Here is an 18,129-nt window from a genome sequence, read left to right on the forward strand (position 1 = left end):
AATCACTTTGAGATTTGCTGTGGTAGTGTGGGTGTGAGAGAGGGATGACACAACAAAACGTGGTTGTGTGGTTAGCTAATAAATATAAACTGCTCCTGAGAGTGTGTGTGCGCGCGCGCGCGTGCACGTGCGTGTGTGTGCATGTGCTTGCGGTTCTTTGGAAACAAATCCCAGAAAATAAATCACCCTGGGAGTATTTAACAAATGCAAAGAGGCGTTTAGCCTAAAAATAAACGTGACTAGTAACCAATAATGGCTGTCACTGACTTCACAATCCCCACTTCAGAGAACTGGTGGCCCATCGAGATTTTGCTAGACTCCAGCTCCCGTCAAGCCCCTGTCAGCCTGGCTGGTGGTCAGGGTCCGATGATGGGGACGGTAGTCTAACAACATTTGGAGGGCAATACGGCGCCTTACCCCTTTATGTGCTTCTAAAAGTATATTTATAACAGAACCTCCGAGGGTAAAGGCAGTCTATCTTGGCAGCTGATGGGGGAGCAAAAAAAGCGTGGCGGGGTGTTTTTGTGGGCTGTGTGTGTGTGTGTCTACTTTAAGGAACAGGTTCCTGGCTGAATGCATCCTTTGTTGAATTCAACAAAGCGGTTCTTCGAATTCACCAAACACTTTGTGTTGCATCTTTTTTGCCTTCCCCTCCCCGGTTCGTTGGGTTAATATTTACCTTTGCATCCCTGCCTAGTTTGAGACATAACCCACCCACCCCCCGTCCTCTTCCTCCTCCTCCCCGCGCCACACTTCCATGCTCCCAATCCCGCTCCCAGCAGCAGCACCCCGTTTTCACGACCCCCCGAAACCCTCCATCATGCACTTCCCCGGAACGGCCAGGCGGTGTCGCTGCCCAGCAGCTGCTTTTTTTGTGGTCCTGATGTTGCTGCGCTCGGCAGCATCCTTTCCCCCTCCAGTGGCATCTTGCGCGCCGCCGCCGCCGCCGCCTCCTTCCTCCTCGCAGCATCCTCCACTGCGCAGCCCGCGCTGGGGGCTCGGGGGATGGCCAGACTGCCGGCGAGCGAGCCCAGGCGGAAGGCGCAATCCCAGCAACCGCCCCGCGCCTCCCCCATGAGCAGCGGCGGCAGCGGCGGCAGCGGCAGCTCTGAGCCCGAGGGCATGAAGGACCTAGATGCTATCAAGCTCTTTGTGGGGCAGATTCCCCGGAACCTCGAGGAGAAGGACCTCAAGCCCCTCTTCGAGCAGTTCGGGCAGATCTACGAGCTGACGGTGCTGAAGGACCGATACACTGGCATGCACAAAGGTGCGCCCTTGTGTTTTTAATCCATCCTTTTCTCTCTCCTCCTCCTCCTCCTCCTCTGCTTCCTTCTGTTCTCCGCTCGCCTTTCCTCTTCGCTCCTCTCCCTCGCGCATCCTACTCCCCCCCTCCAATCCACCCTCCTCAACCTTTTCTTCTCTTTCTTTCTACCAATCTATCCATTCTCTCTCTCTCTCCCCCCCCCCACTCCATTCTCTATCCTGGCATTTTAATCCACCCGATCACTTTCTCCCACCCTGCGTGCAATATTTCCCTCCATCCATCCATTCTTTTACACCTCCCTCCCTTAAAATAATAATCTTCATTCTATTTAGGCGGCGGGTGAAGCGGGGGCGGGAAGTATTTTTCAAGCCTCTCCTCCTCCCTCCCTCCCTCCCCACCCCCTGCTCTATAAACCCCTCTGCTCTTCAATGCCTCACCCCCCTGCAGGCTCTCTCCTTCTCATTCTGCTCCATTAACCCCCTCCGTTCCCTTTCACCATCGCGTGCGCCCCCCCCCAATTTCCCTCCCCTTAACCCATCACCAGATCAGCCTCCAAGAGCATCTCACTCTGTTCCCAGGCCCACCACTAGGCTGGTGCTGCCACCCTCTCACCTTGCCTTGCCTGGGCACCCAAGGAGCACCTGTGTGCCCCACCTCCTTGCAGGTTAAACTGGGGGGTTGGGGGTGGGGAGGTGCTCATTCAGGGGCCTTGGAGCCTATATGGCTTTCTCCCCCCGCCCCTCCCCACCTCCTCCCTTCCGTGCATTTTCTCTTCATTTCCTCCTGTTCTGCCCAGACCCCATTCCTAGAAACCTCGCCATTTCTCTTCCCACACCCTCCATCCGAACCTCACCCACCACCACCACCCGTCCTTAAAAAAGCCAATTTTCTTATCATTTATGGTGTATTTCTACCATTCAGGGACCTCCCCCCCCCCTTTCCTCTACTGTACTCCCTTTTAATTCTCTGGAAAAAAAGCTTTTGACAGGAACACTGGGGGGCATGACTATATATATATGTGTGTGTATATGTATATATATATATGTGTGTGTGTGTGTATATATATATATATATATATATATATGCATGCTATGCTAACCAAAATGGCTCTTGACCACTATCTCTGAGGCTAGACCCTAAAAGCTGCCCGCTATTGTTCCTCAGCCTTTAAACTTCCAGACGAAAGGTCTTGGGTGCCTTTAACATTTCATGGGACATTGGAAGATGTAAACCCATACATTGTGTGTGTGTGGGGGGGGGCTGTGTGTGTGTGTGTTATATGTGCTGAAAAACAACCCCCTCCCCCCGAAAAAGGGGACATTGGGATGGGATTGGGCTACGTGTAGACAGCACAGTCAGTGGCAAATCCTGGCCTGTTGCTGCCTTGCGATGTACGGAAATGGCAATGTTTTGTTGCAGATAGTTGAAGGCCTGTGGGCCTGAGCTGGCCCTTATCTCAGGTGGAATCATCCCTGACCCTTGACTGTCCTGTGGTGGTGGTGGTGGGGGGGCTGGTGAAGGCCAGCGGCAACCTCTGCAAAGCGGCAGTTTCCCCGCCCCAAACTTTCCAGGGTGTTGAGACTGAATCGCCTTGTTGGTTTGTGTGTTACTTTCAAGAGGCACGCGGGCCTTGTGGCTGCACCTGCCTGGGGCACAAGGTTGTGCGGCCGATTTTTGCATGACTAGCTTTGCGATGGGCTTAAGTCGGACTAGAAGGGGGTTGGAGGAGAGGCAGCCCAGTTGCTGGAAACCACAGGAAAGGAGGGGGCTCTTGTGGTCAAATCTTGTGGGTTTTGCACAGGTACCTGGCTGGCCATTGTGAGAACACGATGCTGGTCTAGGTGGGGCCATTGGCCTGATCCAGCAGGCCCTTCTTCGGTTCTTATGCGGGCCCATCCATCTTAGTACTATCTACAACGACTGGCGGCAGCTCTCCGGGGTGCCTGGGCAGGAGTCTTACTCCAGCCCTATCTTGGCGTCGAAGCTGGGACCTTTTACATGCAAAAAAACCTGGTGGTTCTTCCCCTATTAATAATGTAAGGCCCCAGTCCTCATGATGCACCAGAAACCCTCAAAACATTGGGAGCTGCCTTGTACTGAGTCAGCCCATTGGTCCATCTAGCCTGGCCAACAGCATCTCTGTTGTTGTTGTTGTTGTTCAGTCGTTCAGTCGTGTCCGACTCTTCGTGACCCCATGGACCAGAGCACGCCAGGCACGCCTATCCTTCACTGCCTCTCGCAGTTTGGCCAAACTCATGCCAGTCGCTTCGAGAACACTGTCCAACCATCTCATCCTCTGTCGTTCCCTTCTCCTTGTGCCCTCCATCTTTCCCAACATCAGGGTCTTTTCTAGGGAGTCTTCTCTTCTCATGAGGTGGCCAAAGTACTGGAGCCTCAACTTCAGCATCTCTGTGGGGTTTCAAAGGAAGCCCTGCCTGGTGATGTTGAGAGTTTGACCCGCAAAGCAAACAGGTGCCTCGCCACTGAACTGAACCCCCTTCTCCTTCCCTCCCTGGGAGTAAACACGGAATTGTATGTGGAGGGACGATTGGAACATGCCCTTTGGTGGAAGGAGGACATCTCCTGTTGTTCTCTGTCGCCCACGAGAATGTCTAATGGGCTCAAGAGTCAGGAGGGTAGATTTTGGTTGCAGGTTTGGCTGGCCATGGGGAGGAACGACTTTGGCAGCAGGAGTTTGATGGTGGAGCTGGCGACCCAGTGGGGTGGGTGGTCTCTCGCTCATGAGAGGTCTTCAGGTGGGGGGCTAGACAGCAACTGGTTGGGGGTTCTCAACATTACAGTATTACAGTAGTACCTTGGTTCTCAAACTTTCTCCATTCCGGAAGTCCATTCCAAAACCAAAGCATTCCAAACCCAAGACGTGCTTTCCCATAGAAAGTAATGCAAAGAGGATTAATCCGTTCCAGACTTCTAAAAACAACCCGTAAAACACCAATTTAACATGAATTTTACTATCTAACAAGACCATCGATCCATTGAACGAAAGCAAGAATCAATGTACTGTACTACAAAATAAATAAGACAGTATTGTAGATGGTGAAAATTAAAATTATTATTTTTTTCTTACCTGCACTGATGATAGTCATTGTTTGGTTGGGGGGCTTTTATCCATTTCCACAGTCACACTGTTCCACACAGTCACAAAAACAAATTAACCGAAAAAACCCTCAAAAACAAAAATGCAAAATAATTAGCAAAAACAAAAGCGCCAAACTTAATCCGTTCCAAAAGTCTGTTTGACTTCCAAAATGTTCGAAAACTAAGGTCCAGCTTCTGATTGGTGCAGGTGCCCCGGAAACAATAGCCGACAGCCGCATCGGATGTTCGGCTTCTGAAAAACACTCGAAAACTGGAACACTTACTTCCAGGTTTTCGAAGTGTGAGATCCAAGGTACCACTATATTATTAAAAATATGTCTCAGGAAGCTTAATCTTCAGGGCCCCTAATCCCAGAGGGGCCCCAGAAATGACATTGGCCCACATTGCTTTAAAGATTTGCTTTAAAAAACCGAATCATGCACATATATGACATTTCCCTAAATCACACCCCCATAGAAACACGGAAGGGACCACGAGGGTCATCTAGTCCAGCTTTCAGCAATGCAGGAATATTTTGCTCAAACCCATGACCCCGATATTAAGAGTTCTCCTGCTCTACCAACTGAGCAAACCTGAAAAACTACAAGGCAGAGGGAATTTTTTACTTAAACCAGTGATTTTGGCATGTGAGATAATCCAGTACAAAAATTTTAGTCATAATCTGAGATGTGGTAGCTAATTTAAAAATAAAAAATAAGAAAGGTGGCAATGTGTTGTTGTAGCAAACACACCGAAGAGGATAACAGTTGTCACCCAGACCTTGTTGCTGGTTGCATGGGGGTTCCCCATGACCGTTCAAGCTTCAGGGTACCCCAAAAATGTAGGTCTGCTACTATCTCCATCCCTGATGTCAGGGATGGCGAACCTTTGACCCTCCCCCATGTTGATGGACTACAACTCTCCATTTTACTGGACGTTGGCCAAGCTGGCTACTGGGAGCTGGAGTCCAAAAACATCAGGAGGACTGCAGGAACCACATCTCTTTGCTTTCTCAGGATCCGATGAATTTGTGGAAGACAAGGTCATGATGGCTGTCCACGGTTGGAGGCAGCAATGCTTCAGCAAGAGGGAAGAAGTGAGAATGAGATGGGCCACTAGTCTGATCCAAAAGGCTCTTTTATGGGCATCAGGCATAGGCAAGCTCTGGCCCTCCAGATGTTACATCATCCCTGACCACTGGTCCTGTTAGCTAGGGATGGTGGGAATTGTAGTCCCAAACATCTGGAGGGCCGGAGTTTGCATTCTGCGTAAAAAGGTAATTGTATTAAAACCACACACTTCTTCTTCTTTGATCCCCTGTAGTCGAGTAAGATTGTCTTCCATGAACACGGTCTTAACAGTGAATCCATAAGTGACTGTGGAGGCCGATTGTGGATCCATACGCCCTTCCACAGTGGGGACATAGGTCTCCAGACAAGAGTTGATCCCAGTGAGGGTTTGCCAAGTGTGCCTTCCTCTTAGCACATTTCTCCCTTTTGTCCTGAGTTCTGACGTCTTCCAAGCCCATGACACCTTTGGTCAAGGCTGTTCTCCAACTGGAGTGCTCGCAGGCCAGTGTTTCCCCGTTGTCGGTGTTTATACTACATTTTTTTTTAAAGATTTGCCTTGAGAGAGTCTTTAAACCTCTTTTGTTGGCCACCAGCATTACGTTTTCCATTTTTATGTTCGGAATAGAGCAGTTGCTTTGGAAAATGATAATCTGGCCATCCGCACAACATGACCAGTCCAACGAAGTTGATGTTGAAGAATCATTGCTTCAACACTGGTGATCATAGTATCATAGAGTTGGAAGAGACCCCAAGGGCCATCCAGTCCAACCCCCTGCCAAGCAGGAAACACCATCAAAGCATTCCTGACAGATGGCTGTCAAGCCTCCGCTTAAAGACCTCCAAAGAAGGAGACTCCACCACACTCCTTGGCAGCAAATCCCACTGTCCCACAGCTCTTACTGTCAGGAAGTTCTTCCTAATGTTTAGGTGGAATCTTCTTTCTTGTAGTTTCAATCCATTGCTCCGTGTCCGCTTCTCTGGAGCAGCAGAAAACAACCTTTCTCCCTCCTCTATATGACATCCTTTGATATATTTGAACATGGCTATCATATCACCCCTTAACCTTCTCTTCTCCTGGCTAAACATACCCAGCTCCCTAAGCCGTTCCTCCTAAGGCATCGTTTCCAGGCCTTGGACCATTTTGGTTGCCCTCCTCTGGACACCTTCCAGCTTGTCAGTATCCTTCTTGAACTGTGGTGCCCAGAACTGGACACAGTCTTCCAGGTGAGGTATGACCAGAGCGGAATACAGTGGTACTATTACTTCCCTTGATCTAGATGCTATACTCCTATTGATGCAGCCCAGAATTGCATTGGCTTTTTTAGCTGCTGCATCACACTGTTGACTCATGTCAAGTTTGTGGTCTACCAAGAACTCCTAGATCCTTTTCACATGATCTTTGCTTCTTCCAGTACACTGGCATTAGTTCGCCTGTCTTCCCAAGTGATATATAAAAACATACACACACTCCCTACAGGACTCATACAATATACTCATACAATGTCTTCACCAACTTTAGCCACCAGCATTTCTAAGCAAGCATTGCTTGAAATGGTTAGCGAGCAGAGACAAATAATCCAGGGTTTAAAACGGCAAATGAGGACTGAAAGGCAATTGACCCTTGTTCAGAGGCACTCTTGACAACATCTTCCAGGTGTTTGCTGCTCTCCACTTTCCAAGAGCCACAAGCAGCTGGCCAGGGGTAATGCGAACTGCGTGTGGCAACATCTGGAGAGTCCGCAGGCTGCCCGTCTCTTGCAAAGCAACCCTGTGGAGTGTATGTCTTGGTGGTTTCTGAGAAATGGCATGTGTCTCTCTCTGTGTGTGAGAGAGAGATAAAGAGAAGTTATCCATGCGCACAGCAGCTTCAGAGAATCTCGTCTTATAGGCATTTAATCTACATAATCCATCCAGAACTATGCATTTTTTTAAAAATAAATTATTTCATAGGGTGTTTATGCAAAGTGACCTAAGCAAAGAGTGTGATCCTCTCCCCAAAAGAGCTTTCAATCTGTGCTGTGCCAGAGGGGTGGCTACAGGGTTGGGGGCAGAGACGATGATGGATCACAGAAGTGTAGAGCTGGATGGGACCCCATGGGGCATCTAGCCCAACCCCCTGCAACAAGGATATAATTTTATTTCCTGCCTCCACCCTAAGGTCCCAGCAATTAAAACGCACAATCGAAAACAGCCTAAAACAATTTGCAATCCGGGCTCAGCGTCCAAGGGGGTTAGTAGGGAAGGAGGAGGTCTCCTTGGTTATTTGGGGCCTGAGTCGTTCAGGGATTTAAATACTACTGTGAGAACTTTGAAATGGGCCCAGAAATGAACTGGCATTTCTCCTGGCAACTCTATAATTCTATGATCCTATGTACTTCTAGAGAGAGGATATAAGAGGGTTTGTATGTGGGATTACTCTGGCTTGTTGCACTACGTTTACTATTTAGCATTGATGCTTGGTCTCGCTGTCCTTATTACACCTGTCCTGCAAGGCAGGCCAAGATGACAATTGTGGTTCTTTAGATCGGTTGGAGGTGTGGCAATGGAAAGAGGCGAGATTTGAACACTACATGAGCTGGGTTCAACTAAATAGTTGCTCTGGTGGGAGCCAGCGATGGAAATAGTGGGGAAAAAGCTTTGCCAATAAATTCAGATAGACTGCTTCTGAACGTGGAGGTTTCATATTTCTCAAATAGCCGTTGAGGTGCTTTTTTCCCCTTGGGGAGAGGGGGTGTCGCCCCTTCTCACTCATCCTCCCCAGGGAGCTTAGAGTGGTGTGCCAAAGTTGCCACAGACTCGGAGACGGCAGTGACATCTCCGGTTCCCAGAAGCTGGAGGTCTCTCTGGGTGGGTGGTCCCAGTTCCTAGGAATTAGGTGGGCAACCCTTTCCTCGGAGGGGCTGATCTGCTGTTGAAGGAACAGGGTCATCATCTGGGACTATTCCTGGGGGCTAGGAGTGCTTAAGCTGGGTTGCCAGCTACCCTCACTTCCGGACCACGGTAGCCTGGCCTCGGCTGCCGATGATCTAAGGACTTCCCGCTTAGACTACTGCAATATTCTGCGTGGGGCTGCCCTTGAAGGCTGGCTCCAGTGCACAGTTGGAGTCAGCCGTGCTTCCGAATACCAGTCTCCGGAAACCGCAGGAGGGGAGAGTGTCTCTTGTGCTTGGATATTGCTTGTGTCCTAATGGACACCCGGTTGGCCGCTGTGAGAGCAGGATGCTGGGCTGTTGGCCTGATGTAGAAGCCAGGCGCTTCTTAGGCTCTGATGGAACCTCCCAGTCCAGAGGCAGTCTATCGCATTCACCCAGTGCTATACCAGCTGCACTGACTCCCGGTGGAGTACAAGATCAAGTTTAAGGTTTTAACCTTTAAATCCCTATACGGCCTAGGAGCCTTGTACCTACGGGACTGCCTCTCCTGGTATGTCCCACGGAGGACCTTATGGTCTTCAAATAATAACATCTCAGAGATCCCAGGCCTCGACCAGAGCCAGGGCCTTTTCAGCTGTGGCCCCGATCTGGTGGAACGCTCTGCCACAAGAGATCAGGGCCCTGCGGGACTTGACATCTTTCTGCAGGGCCTGCAAGACGGAGCTGTTCTGCCAGGCCTTTGGCCCAAGGCACAATCTGACCCCTTCTTTCTCCTTTAATCTTCATAGAACTCTAACCCGATGGTTGCCATTCATTTGGCTCCGAATTGATTCTAGAATGTATTTTAATGAATTGACTGTGCGGTTTTATGTACGCTGTGCTATTTTTACCTGTTGTTAGCCGCTCTGAGCCCGGCTTTGGCCGGGGAGGGCGAGATACAAATACAAATTTATTATTATTATTATTATTATTATTATTATTATTATTATTATTATTAGGACTCCTAGGTTCTATGGGGTATTTGGCCGCTGTGAGAACAGGATGCCGGGCCTCTGCAGAAAATGGTTGGTGAGAAGGGCAGCCTGATAGGAGACCATGCCTTGTGTTATCTGCCAGTTCTTTTTTTTTTTAATAAAAATTTATTAAATTTTAACAATAAAAATACACAAAAACAAATACAGACACTACATAAACAACACAAAATAAACACAAGCAAAACAATTATTTACTTCCCCTCATCTTCTTTATAATCCTAATCTTGGGACTTCCTCACATCCTCTCCTTTGCGTTCATTTCTAATCTTCTTTAGTAACTTTGTAACATTGCAAAATCTACTTTCTTACTTCTAATCTTAATTTAACAATCATAATCAAAATATCTTAAATTTTAAATCTTATTCTTATCTAATAAAACATCAAGTTCCACATCTTAACTTCTTACCCTCTCTTCACTTAACTTTTGTTATACTGTAGCCTGTACTTATCCTGATTCCAATTTCAGATTTTTTTTAAAAAAAACATCATATCTTAACCAATGTCTATATATTTCTTCCATTCTCATAAACCGTTTTCCCTCTGGTGTCGGAGTCCGTGGTCAGCCTTCCTAATATCCTCATTAAATCCTACTCTATCCCACGCCCCTCCTGGCTATCACCCCTTCCCATTACCTTCCCCATCTCCCACTGGTCTCCCCTCCAACCTTCCCCCAGTCCAATTTCTTCTGTTATTTCCTTCAGTTGTGTTATCTGCCAGTTCAAGGCATTTGTACCAGTGTATGAAGTTCTAAATGGCTTAGGACCCAAATATTTTCCCTGTATCAACCCTCTCAGGCCCCATGATAGGCAAGGATGATGGGGTCCAGTCGACTGCTGCCCAGTTGGCATTGACCCATAGCAGGGCTTTTTTTGGTGGGTTTTTTTTTTTCATTTCGGGAATGCCCTCCCTCGTGAGGTGTGCCGCCCTCCCTCGCTATTGGCTTTCAGGAGGAATTTAAGAAAATTCCTGTTTATCCAGGAGAGAGAATAGGTGCGATCCTGGCCTAGTGCTGCCACCAACCCTAACTAGGGATGGAAGAATCTGTTAGTTTTGACTCTCTCCATCTCTTCTCTTCATTCTGCAGCAATTTGAGATCTAAAAGATTTTACTGTATTTTTTTTTTCATTTTTAAGAATCCTCATGAAAATTCATCAGCACCCTAGAGCGGATTTTTTCCTAATGAACACATTTTTAATATGCCGTTTTGACGGGTGCATGCATTTTTGGCAAGTGGTTTCTCCTTAACTGAACACATTTTTGATTTTTTAATTGATTTTTTAACCATTAGAACAACAAACGTTGCTATTCCATAATAGGAGCTGTAAAACACTAAAATTTCCTCAACATCAGCATGCAGAGTAGCTGATTTGAGTGTTAAGCCAACATAACGTACAAAATCTTACATGCAAATAATATATACTAAATCGCAACACACATTTTTTTTTTAAAAAAATGAATTCGGATTGTTACCTTCACTGACATCAGTTCAGGCACGTTTCCCCCTAACAGATGCATTAATTTTATTTGTTTTGTAAACACTGCACGGCTGGAAAACTGCGTTGCCAAATTTCGGAAAAATGCAGCTTTCGAAGGAAGGGTTTGCAGTGCGAACCGGATCGATTCAAGCGCTTACTGAATTTATTTGTTTGTTGCGTTTCCAAACCACCTTTTCCTCCAAGAAGCTCAAGGTGGTGCCCACGGTATTCTCCAGCTCCCCCATTCTACCCTCAAAACAACCCTGTGAGGTAGCTTAACGCTGAGAGGCAGTTGCTCAGGGAGCTTTGTGGCTGAGCGGTGATTCGAACCCAGGCCTTCGTCCTATGCTCTTAACTGTTCCACCGCACTGGCTCATTTTCATCCCTCTTTCCTGACCCAGCTGGGGCTGAGGAGAGCCGGGGTCCTGGCAGCACACGCTACGGACCTCCCAATCTGTCCTGTGAAGTTGCTTGCCAAGGGACCAGTATCTCTGCCGTGGGCTGCCTGCCTGGGCCTGGAGTTGGTTCTGCTGAGGGCAGGGCGCCACGCTATGTGGTGGGTTGAACGTGGCTCAGTTCTGCAGGCATGGGGTGAGGAGGCAGGGAGTTGGGGCAAGGAGAAGAATGAGTAATTCCCCCTCTAGTGAAATCCTCTGTGCGGTTCGTCGCTTTTTCCTCGTCGCTGCTTCACGTTCTCTCCCTCCCTCCCTGTACTTTGGAGCATTTAAAAATGTCAGCACCGCTTCCAGGCAGGACTAAGTGCAGTACAGGTTTGGGCAGAGACCCTAGGGCTCCAACTTAAAACGTAGGCTTTTTATTTATTTAGAATCATAGAGTTGGAAGAGACCCCAAGGGCCATCCAGTCCAACCCCCTGCCAAGCAGGAAACACCATCAAAGCATTCCTGACAGATGGCTGTCAAGCCTCCGCTTCAAGACCTCCAAAGATGGAGACTCCACCACACTCCTTGGCAGCAAATCCCACCGTCCAACAGCTCTCACTGTCAGGAAGTTATTCCTAATGTTTAGGTGGAATCTTCTTTCTTGTAGTTTGTATCCATTGCCCCGTGTCCGCTTCTCTGGAGCAGCAGAAAACAACCTTTCTCCCTCCTCTATATGACATCCTTTGATATATTTGAACAGGGCTACCATATCACCCCTTAACCTTCTCTTCTCCAGGCTAAACATACCCAGCTCCCTAAGCCGTTCCTCATAAGGCATCATTTCCAGGCCATTTTGGTTGCCCTCCTCTGGACACGTTCCAGCTTGTCAGTATCCTTCTTGAACCGTGGTGCCCAGAACTGGACACAGTATTCCAGGTGAGGTCTGACCAGAGCGGAATGCAGTGGTACTATTACTTCCCTTCATCTAGATGCTATACTCCTATTGATGCAGCCCAGAATTGCATTGGCTTTTTAAAAAAAATTATTTAATTTGTTAGCATCGGAGACAACCTCAGAGGTGGTCCGGTCCACCTCCCTGCTGCATCTGGGATCTGCGACTGTGTCCCTGAACAGAGAGCCAGTCAGCCTCCTCCCTCCTCCAGCAAAGGAGGGGGTCCAGCCTGTCCAAACAAACCTGGCCTAATGCTCAGCTGAAATCTGCTAAACTGGGGGGCTTATGTGCCATTGGCTGATGGGGACTGGAGGCCGGCAACATCTGGGAGGCCAAAGATCCCTCACGCTATTGGAGGAAGGCCCGGTTCAGCCAAGCAATTTTTTTAAAAAGAATTTATTAGATTTTCCAATTAAAAAACCAATTAAAGCCAATACAATATAATACATGGTTAGACATTCCAGACTCCCCCCTCTCCCACCGAGGTCAGCAACAAACACCAAACCCCCCCTCTCACAGAGGTAGCAAAAATAATTTAACATTTAACCACATATTTTCCAAATCACGACAAAGAACTGACCTTCCTCCCAGGCCAGTCAATTAAATTCCAATCTTTACTTCTTACAGTGACTTCCTCATTCCCCCCCCCCCTTACTGATTTCCAAATTATCACATAGTTCCAATTTTTCCCCTTTAACTCTAATTTAAAATCCATCTCATCATTTTACCTATTAAACATTTCTCTACCTCCGCCTCAAAATACTTCTGTATTAAAATTAATACAGCCAAGCAATTTTCTTTGAACACAACAACCGCCCTTGCGAGGTAGGCCTGCGGGTGATCCCCGCCACTGCCGCGTGCTGTTTGACCTCGGTGAAAGTCCGTTCAATCTCACAACGAACGACCCTCTGGGGCAAGGTAGGGCTGAGATAAGAGAGAACTGCCCGGAGCCAACTTCCTGGATGAGCAGGGATTTGAACCTGGGTCCCACCAGCTCTAGCCTGATGCTCTTAACCCATGTGACCCCCCCGGTTGTTACTGAATGCCCACCATCCTTGCTGCCCCGGCAGCAACTAGAGAGTCATCCCTGCTCTGAGCCCTGGGCTCCCGAGCTGTGATTTAGCCGGCGAGTGCTGCTTCGCAGGGTTGTTGTTGTTGTTGTTGTAGTAGTAGATGACCCTTGATTTAAGCCGAAATGAGGTACGTAGAATACTCTGGATTCCTGCCCCTCTCTTTTTCCCCTTGAAGCCTCTCCGCTTGCCTTGCCTGTTCCAGCTAGTGAGTGGGTTGCATGCACCCAGATGGCGCCAAGCACAGGGAACCGGGAGGGGGGGGGAACCTGTTTCGTTCCTCGTTTCTGCAAACTGTCCTCGTTCAGGAAATGGTGAGGGTGCAGGGAGGAAGGGAGGGAGGAATGAGAAGTGCGGACGGAACGGGTGAGGCGGAGATCCTCCCCCCCCCCAAAAAAAACTTCTTATGAGATGCGTTGCAAACCTCTTTGCAGGAGGTTTGTGCAGAATACGGTTCTCAGAGGCCGCTAGGCGTGCTGGCTGTATAACTGACACTGAAATGTGTATTGGTGGAAAGGTTTTTAACACGGGGTTTTTCCATGAGGCCATGTTAAAAGGAAAAGCCCTAGGAAAATCCACTGAACAGCAAGAAGAGCTGTCCCTGAACTTTAACTGGTTGTTGTTGTTCTCTAGCTAGCTAACAAGTGAGCAGAGAGATGTTAAATTAGGGGATGAAGGTTCTCAATTGCATATTGCCATTTTGAAAGGGAGATGTCCTTGGTATCTGAAGAAGTGTGCATGCACATGAAAGCTCATACCTAGAACAAACTTAGTTGGTCTCTAAGGTGCTACTGGAAAGAATTTTTTTTTTATATATTTTGTCTTGGTAAATGAAGCTCTCCATGTAAACAGCCTAAGGCTGGGTGCAGGTTGTGGGGGGGGGAGAGACTGACCTCTGCTTCTAAGTCTGTTTGGATTTTTAAAAATATATTGGAATATACTGAGCCTGTGCTGGACAGCTTAAAACACTGTATGAATATTTTTGGATGCATCGTTCGATGTTTCTAGTTTGCTCTGCAAGTAAAATGTTGGATAATATTTTTTTACGGGCCTGGAGAATGTTTTCTTGCAAAGGGAGTCCTTTGTTATGCCTCCAGTCGTTTCCAACGGTGCAATATCGACGTCTGCCGTCATGCTCTGCCAAAGAGAGCATGCCTCAACACCAGTGGGGAGAGTTGATGTCATGCTTGCGGGGTTTCCCTTTGGGGCATGTGGTTGGCCGCTGCGAGAGCTGAATGGGTTCCCTTTTTTGGCCTGATCTGGCAGGCAGGTTCTTGTGATGCTCTTCGGCTCGTGGACAGATCAGTGGCCACTGATCGCGATGGCCACCTTCTCCCTCCATGGTTGGAGGCAGCGGTTGTTGCCATGCGTCGTTCTCGAGAGACAAAGGAGTGCCCCCTCTGGCGGTGAAGTCAAACCACTCGAGAATCGCAGCACCTGCTGTGGCTGCAGAGACTGATAACATGCAACGGCTATGTTCATAGAATCATAGAATCCTAGAGTTGGAAGAGACCCCAAGGGCCATCCAGTCCAACCCCCTGCCAAGCAGGAAACACCATCAAAGCATTCCTGACAGGTGGCTGTCAAGCCTCCGCTTAAAGACCTCCAAAGAAGGAGACTCCACCACACTCCTTGGCAGCAAATCCCACTGCCAAACAGCTCTCACTGTCAGGAAGTTCTTCCTAATGTTTAGGTGGAATCTTCTTTCTTGTAGTTTGAATCCATTGCCCCGTGTCCGCTTCTCTGGAGCAGCAGAAAACAACCTTTCTCCCTCCTCTACATGACATCCTTTGATATATTTGAACATGGCTATCATATCACTCCTTAACCTTCTCTTCTCCAGGCTAAACATACCCAGCTCCCTGAGCCGTTCCTCATAAGGCATTGTTTCCAGGCCTTTGACCATTTTGGTTGCCCTCCTCTGGACACGTTCCAGCTTGTCAGTATCCTTCTTGAACTGTGGTGCCCAGAACTGGACACAGTATTCCAGGTGAGGTCTGACCAGAGTGGTACTATTACTTCCCTTGATCTAGATGTTATACTCCTATTGATGCAGCCCAGAATTGCATTGGCTTTTTTAGCTGCTGCATCACACTGTTATCTGTGCTATGTTAGAAGCACCGAAGTGACCGCCACGGGGTCCAAGCCTGGGCATTGTGTCTCGAGGTCTTGGGCTGTCCAGATGACAAGACCCCCCTTTCGGCCTCGCTGAGGTGGTCCAAAGGAAATTAGAAGAAGAAGTTTGGCACCAGCTTGGCTTCAGGAGTTGCCGGAAGGAGGCATACAAGACGCCGTCTCCAATTGCCTTAGGGACTCCGCTCCAGATTTGTGTAGGGTTTACTCCTGAAAAGTTTCTTCTCCCAAAAGGTATCCCGCAAAGCAGCAGAGGTCTGGGATCAGAGTTTTCCCTCTCCTTCCCAGATGAACGAGCCCCAACTGCCCCTCAAGGCAGTAATGGGTCCGAGCTGCCAATTGCTGGAAACCCCAGGAGGGGAGAGTTCTGCTGCGCTCAGGTCCTGCTTTTGCAGCTTTCCATTGGGGCAGGATGAGCCCCCCGTTGGCCTGATCCAGCGGCAGGGCTCTTCTCACATTGCTACGCATGTTGAGCTCAGCGGAACGGAACGAGGTGTGTTCACCTGGGTTTCCTTTTGCCCGTCTTGGCTCCACTCCACATTCAGGATCCGGCCCTTTCTGCCTACCTTGTCCCTTTCTGTCTCTTGGGGGGGGGGAGGAGTGGCTGGATTCAGAAATGCATTTTGTAGATTCCCGATCTCCGCACATATTATTTCTCCTTTCCTCTCCGCTGAAGGCTAAAAATAATCACGAGAGCGAGATGATGTGTACGGATTTTGCCCGCCCCGCCCCCCTCCCGCCTGCTCCTCTCCCTGTGTGGTTGCAGATGCAAACAAATAGTACTTACGATTAAAAAAAAAACACCCGATCAACCAGCTTGCTTGATGCGCCATTGCTCTGGGGCCCTATTAATTAGAATTAAAAATTTAAACCACTGTGCCGTGGGCGTCTCCGTGGTACAAAGGTTAAATGGAGGGGCCGTGTGCAATGAGAGCAGGCGAGTGCGAGCGTAGCTGCTGCTGCTGTTGGCGAGTTCCAGGCCTCGCTCGTGATGTTAGCTGTGGGCAGCCGAGCGCAGAGCCTCCCAGTGCAGAAGCAGTCTACCCCTGGTTGCCAGCTGGAGGAGGCAAATGGCAAGGAACGCCGCGCCGGGGGAGACGGAATTCACATTTTACTGCTGCTTTTTCCTGTTCCTGCTGGTTGATGCCCTTGCCTTTTGCAGAAGAGGTCTGGATCAATGTTCCATTGAAGAAAACCATTTGTCTGATTTCTCCATGCCCAGGTCACCTCTTACTTTCCTTTCCTCTAAACCAAGAAGTCTCAAAAACAGCAACCTGTAAGGTTCGCGTGAAGGTGCCTCACGAGTAACGGAGCAGGAGCCCAAGCAGTCTTTTGCAGTTTTGTTGTGCAAACTATTTACAGCGCAGAGCTACAAAAAAAGCTTGTCTTGTCTCAGTCACCGGCAGAATCCGGGAGTGGCCCCTTCCGGCTTCTCCCTCAGCATAATAACTTTGGCACCCCAAGTCTCCTCCTCCTACCCTCCTTGCGTTTCACCCCTCTGCGCAACTGGGGTGCCGGAAATGGCGTGCCTCCCTCCTGACCAGCCGGGCGAGGTGAGTGCAGGGTCTCAGCAACATCCCCAAGCCCTCTCCCCGCCAGGCTCCCTGTTTGTGGCTCCTGGCTAGAAGAGGCGCTGGGGCTCTCAGTGGCATCCCTGAGCCCTCTCCCCGCCAGGCTGGTTCCTTCCCTCTCCTCCCCACTGGAGGTGTGGCGGCTTTCCCACACCTCCAGTCTTGGTAGACCATAAACTTGACATGAGTCAACAGTGTGATGCAGCAGCTAAAAAAGCCAATGCAATTCTGGGCTGCATCAATAGGAGTATAGCATCTAGATCAAGGGAAGTAACAGTACCACTCTATTCCACTCTGGTCAGACCTCACCTGGAATACTGTGTCCAGTTCTGGGCACCACAGTTCAAGAAGGATACTGACAAGCTGGAAGGTGTCCAGAGGAGGGCAACCAGAATGGTCCAAGGCCTGGAAACGATGCCTTAGGAGGAACGGCTTAGGGAGCTGGGTATGTTTAGCCTGGAGAAGAGAAGCTTAAGGGGTGACATGATAGCCATGTTCAAATGTATAAAAGGATGTCATATAGAGGAGAGAGAAAGGTTGTTTTCTGCTGCTCCAGAGAAGCGGACACGGGGCAATGGATTCAAACTACAAGAAAGAAGATTCCACCTAAACATTAGGAAGAACTTCCTGACAGTGAGAGCTGTTGGACAGTGGGATTTGCTGCCAAGGAGTGTGGTGGAGTCTCCTTCTTTGGAGGTCTTGAAGCGGAGGCTTGACAGCCACCTGTCAGGATTGCTTTGATGGTGTTTCCTGGATGGCCCTTGGGGTCTCTTCCAACTCTATGAGTCTATGATTCCCCGCTGGAAGAGGTGCTGCTCCTCATTTGGCGTTGGGGCTCTCTGTATGCTAACGGACCCTCAGTTCCCCACATGGCAGTTCCCTGACACAACCTTTCTTGACAAATCAGCTGCTCCACCCCCTTGATAATTTTGGTTGTCCATTCCTGACTCCACATTATCCTTTTCGAGGGGAGGCAACCAGAACTGAACACGGCATTCCAAACATGGTCGCACCACAGATCTGTATTATGATATTGGCAATTTTATTTTAAATCTCTTTCCTTTTTTAAAAAAATAACTTTATTTCACACATCATTAAATTACACGTCATCCCACACCGCACCATAATGTACTACAGAATACAACAACACACAACTACAGGTGAAACTCGAAAAAATTAGAATACCGTGGAAAGGTTCATTTATTTC

The 18,129-nt window shown here is 48.7% G+C and overlaps 1 protein-coding gene across 2 annotated transcripts in view; it reads left to right on the plus strand.

Moving 5' to 3' along the window:
- Positions 1-912: 912 nt before the first annotated feature.
- The window catches only part of CELF5 (CUGBP Elav-like family member 5), an 87,007-nt gene continuing 69,790 nt past the window's right edge, over positions 913-18,129 (plus strand). The window contains exon 1 of one of the 2 annotated variants that reach the window (XM_033136763.1): positions 913-1,267. In XM_033136763.1, the coding sequence (XP_032992654.1) occupies positions 1,006-1,267 (262 nt within the window). In that variant the 5' untranslated portion in view covers positions 913-1,005. The remainder of the gene's footprint in view (positions 1,268-18,129) is intronic. The other variant, XM_033136764.1, reaches the window with a different exon arrangement.

Source organism: Lacerta agilis, chromosome 18 (assembly GCF_009819535.1).
Source record: "Lacerta agilis isolate rLacAgi1 chromosome 18, rLacAgi1.pri, whole genome shotgun sequence".
NCBI lineage: Eukaryota > Metazoa > Chordata > Lepidosauria > Squamata > Lacertidae > Lacerta > Lacerta agilis.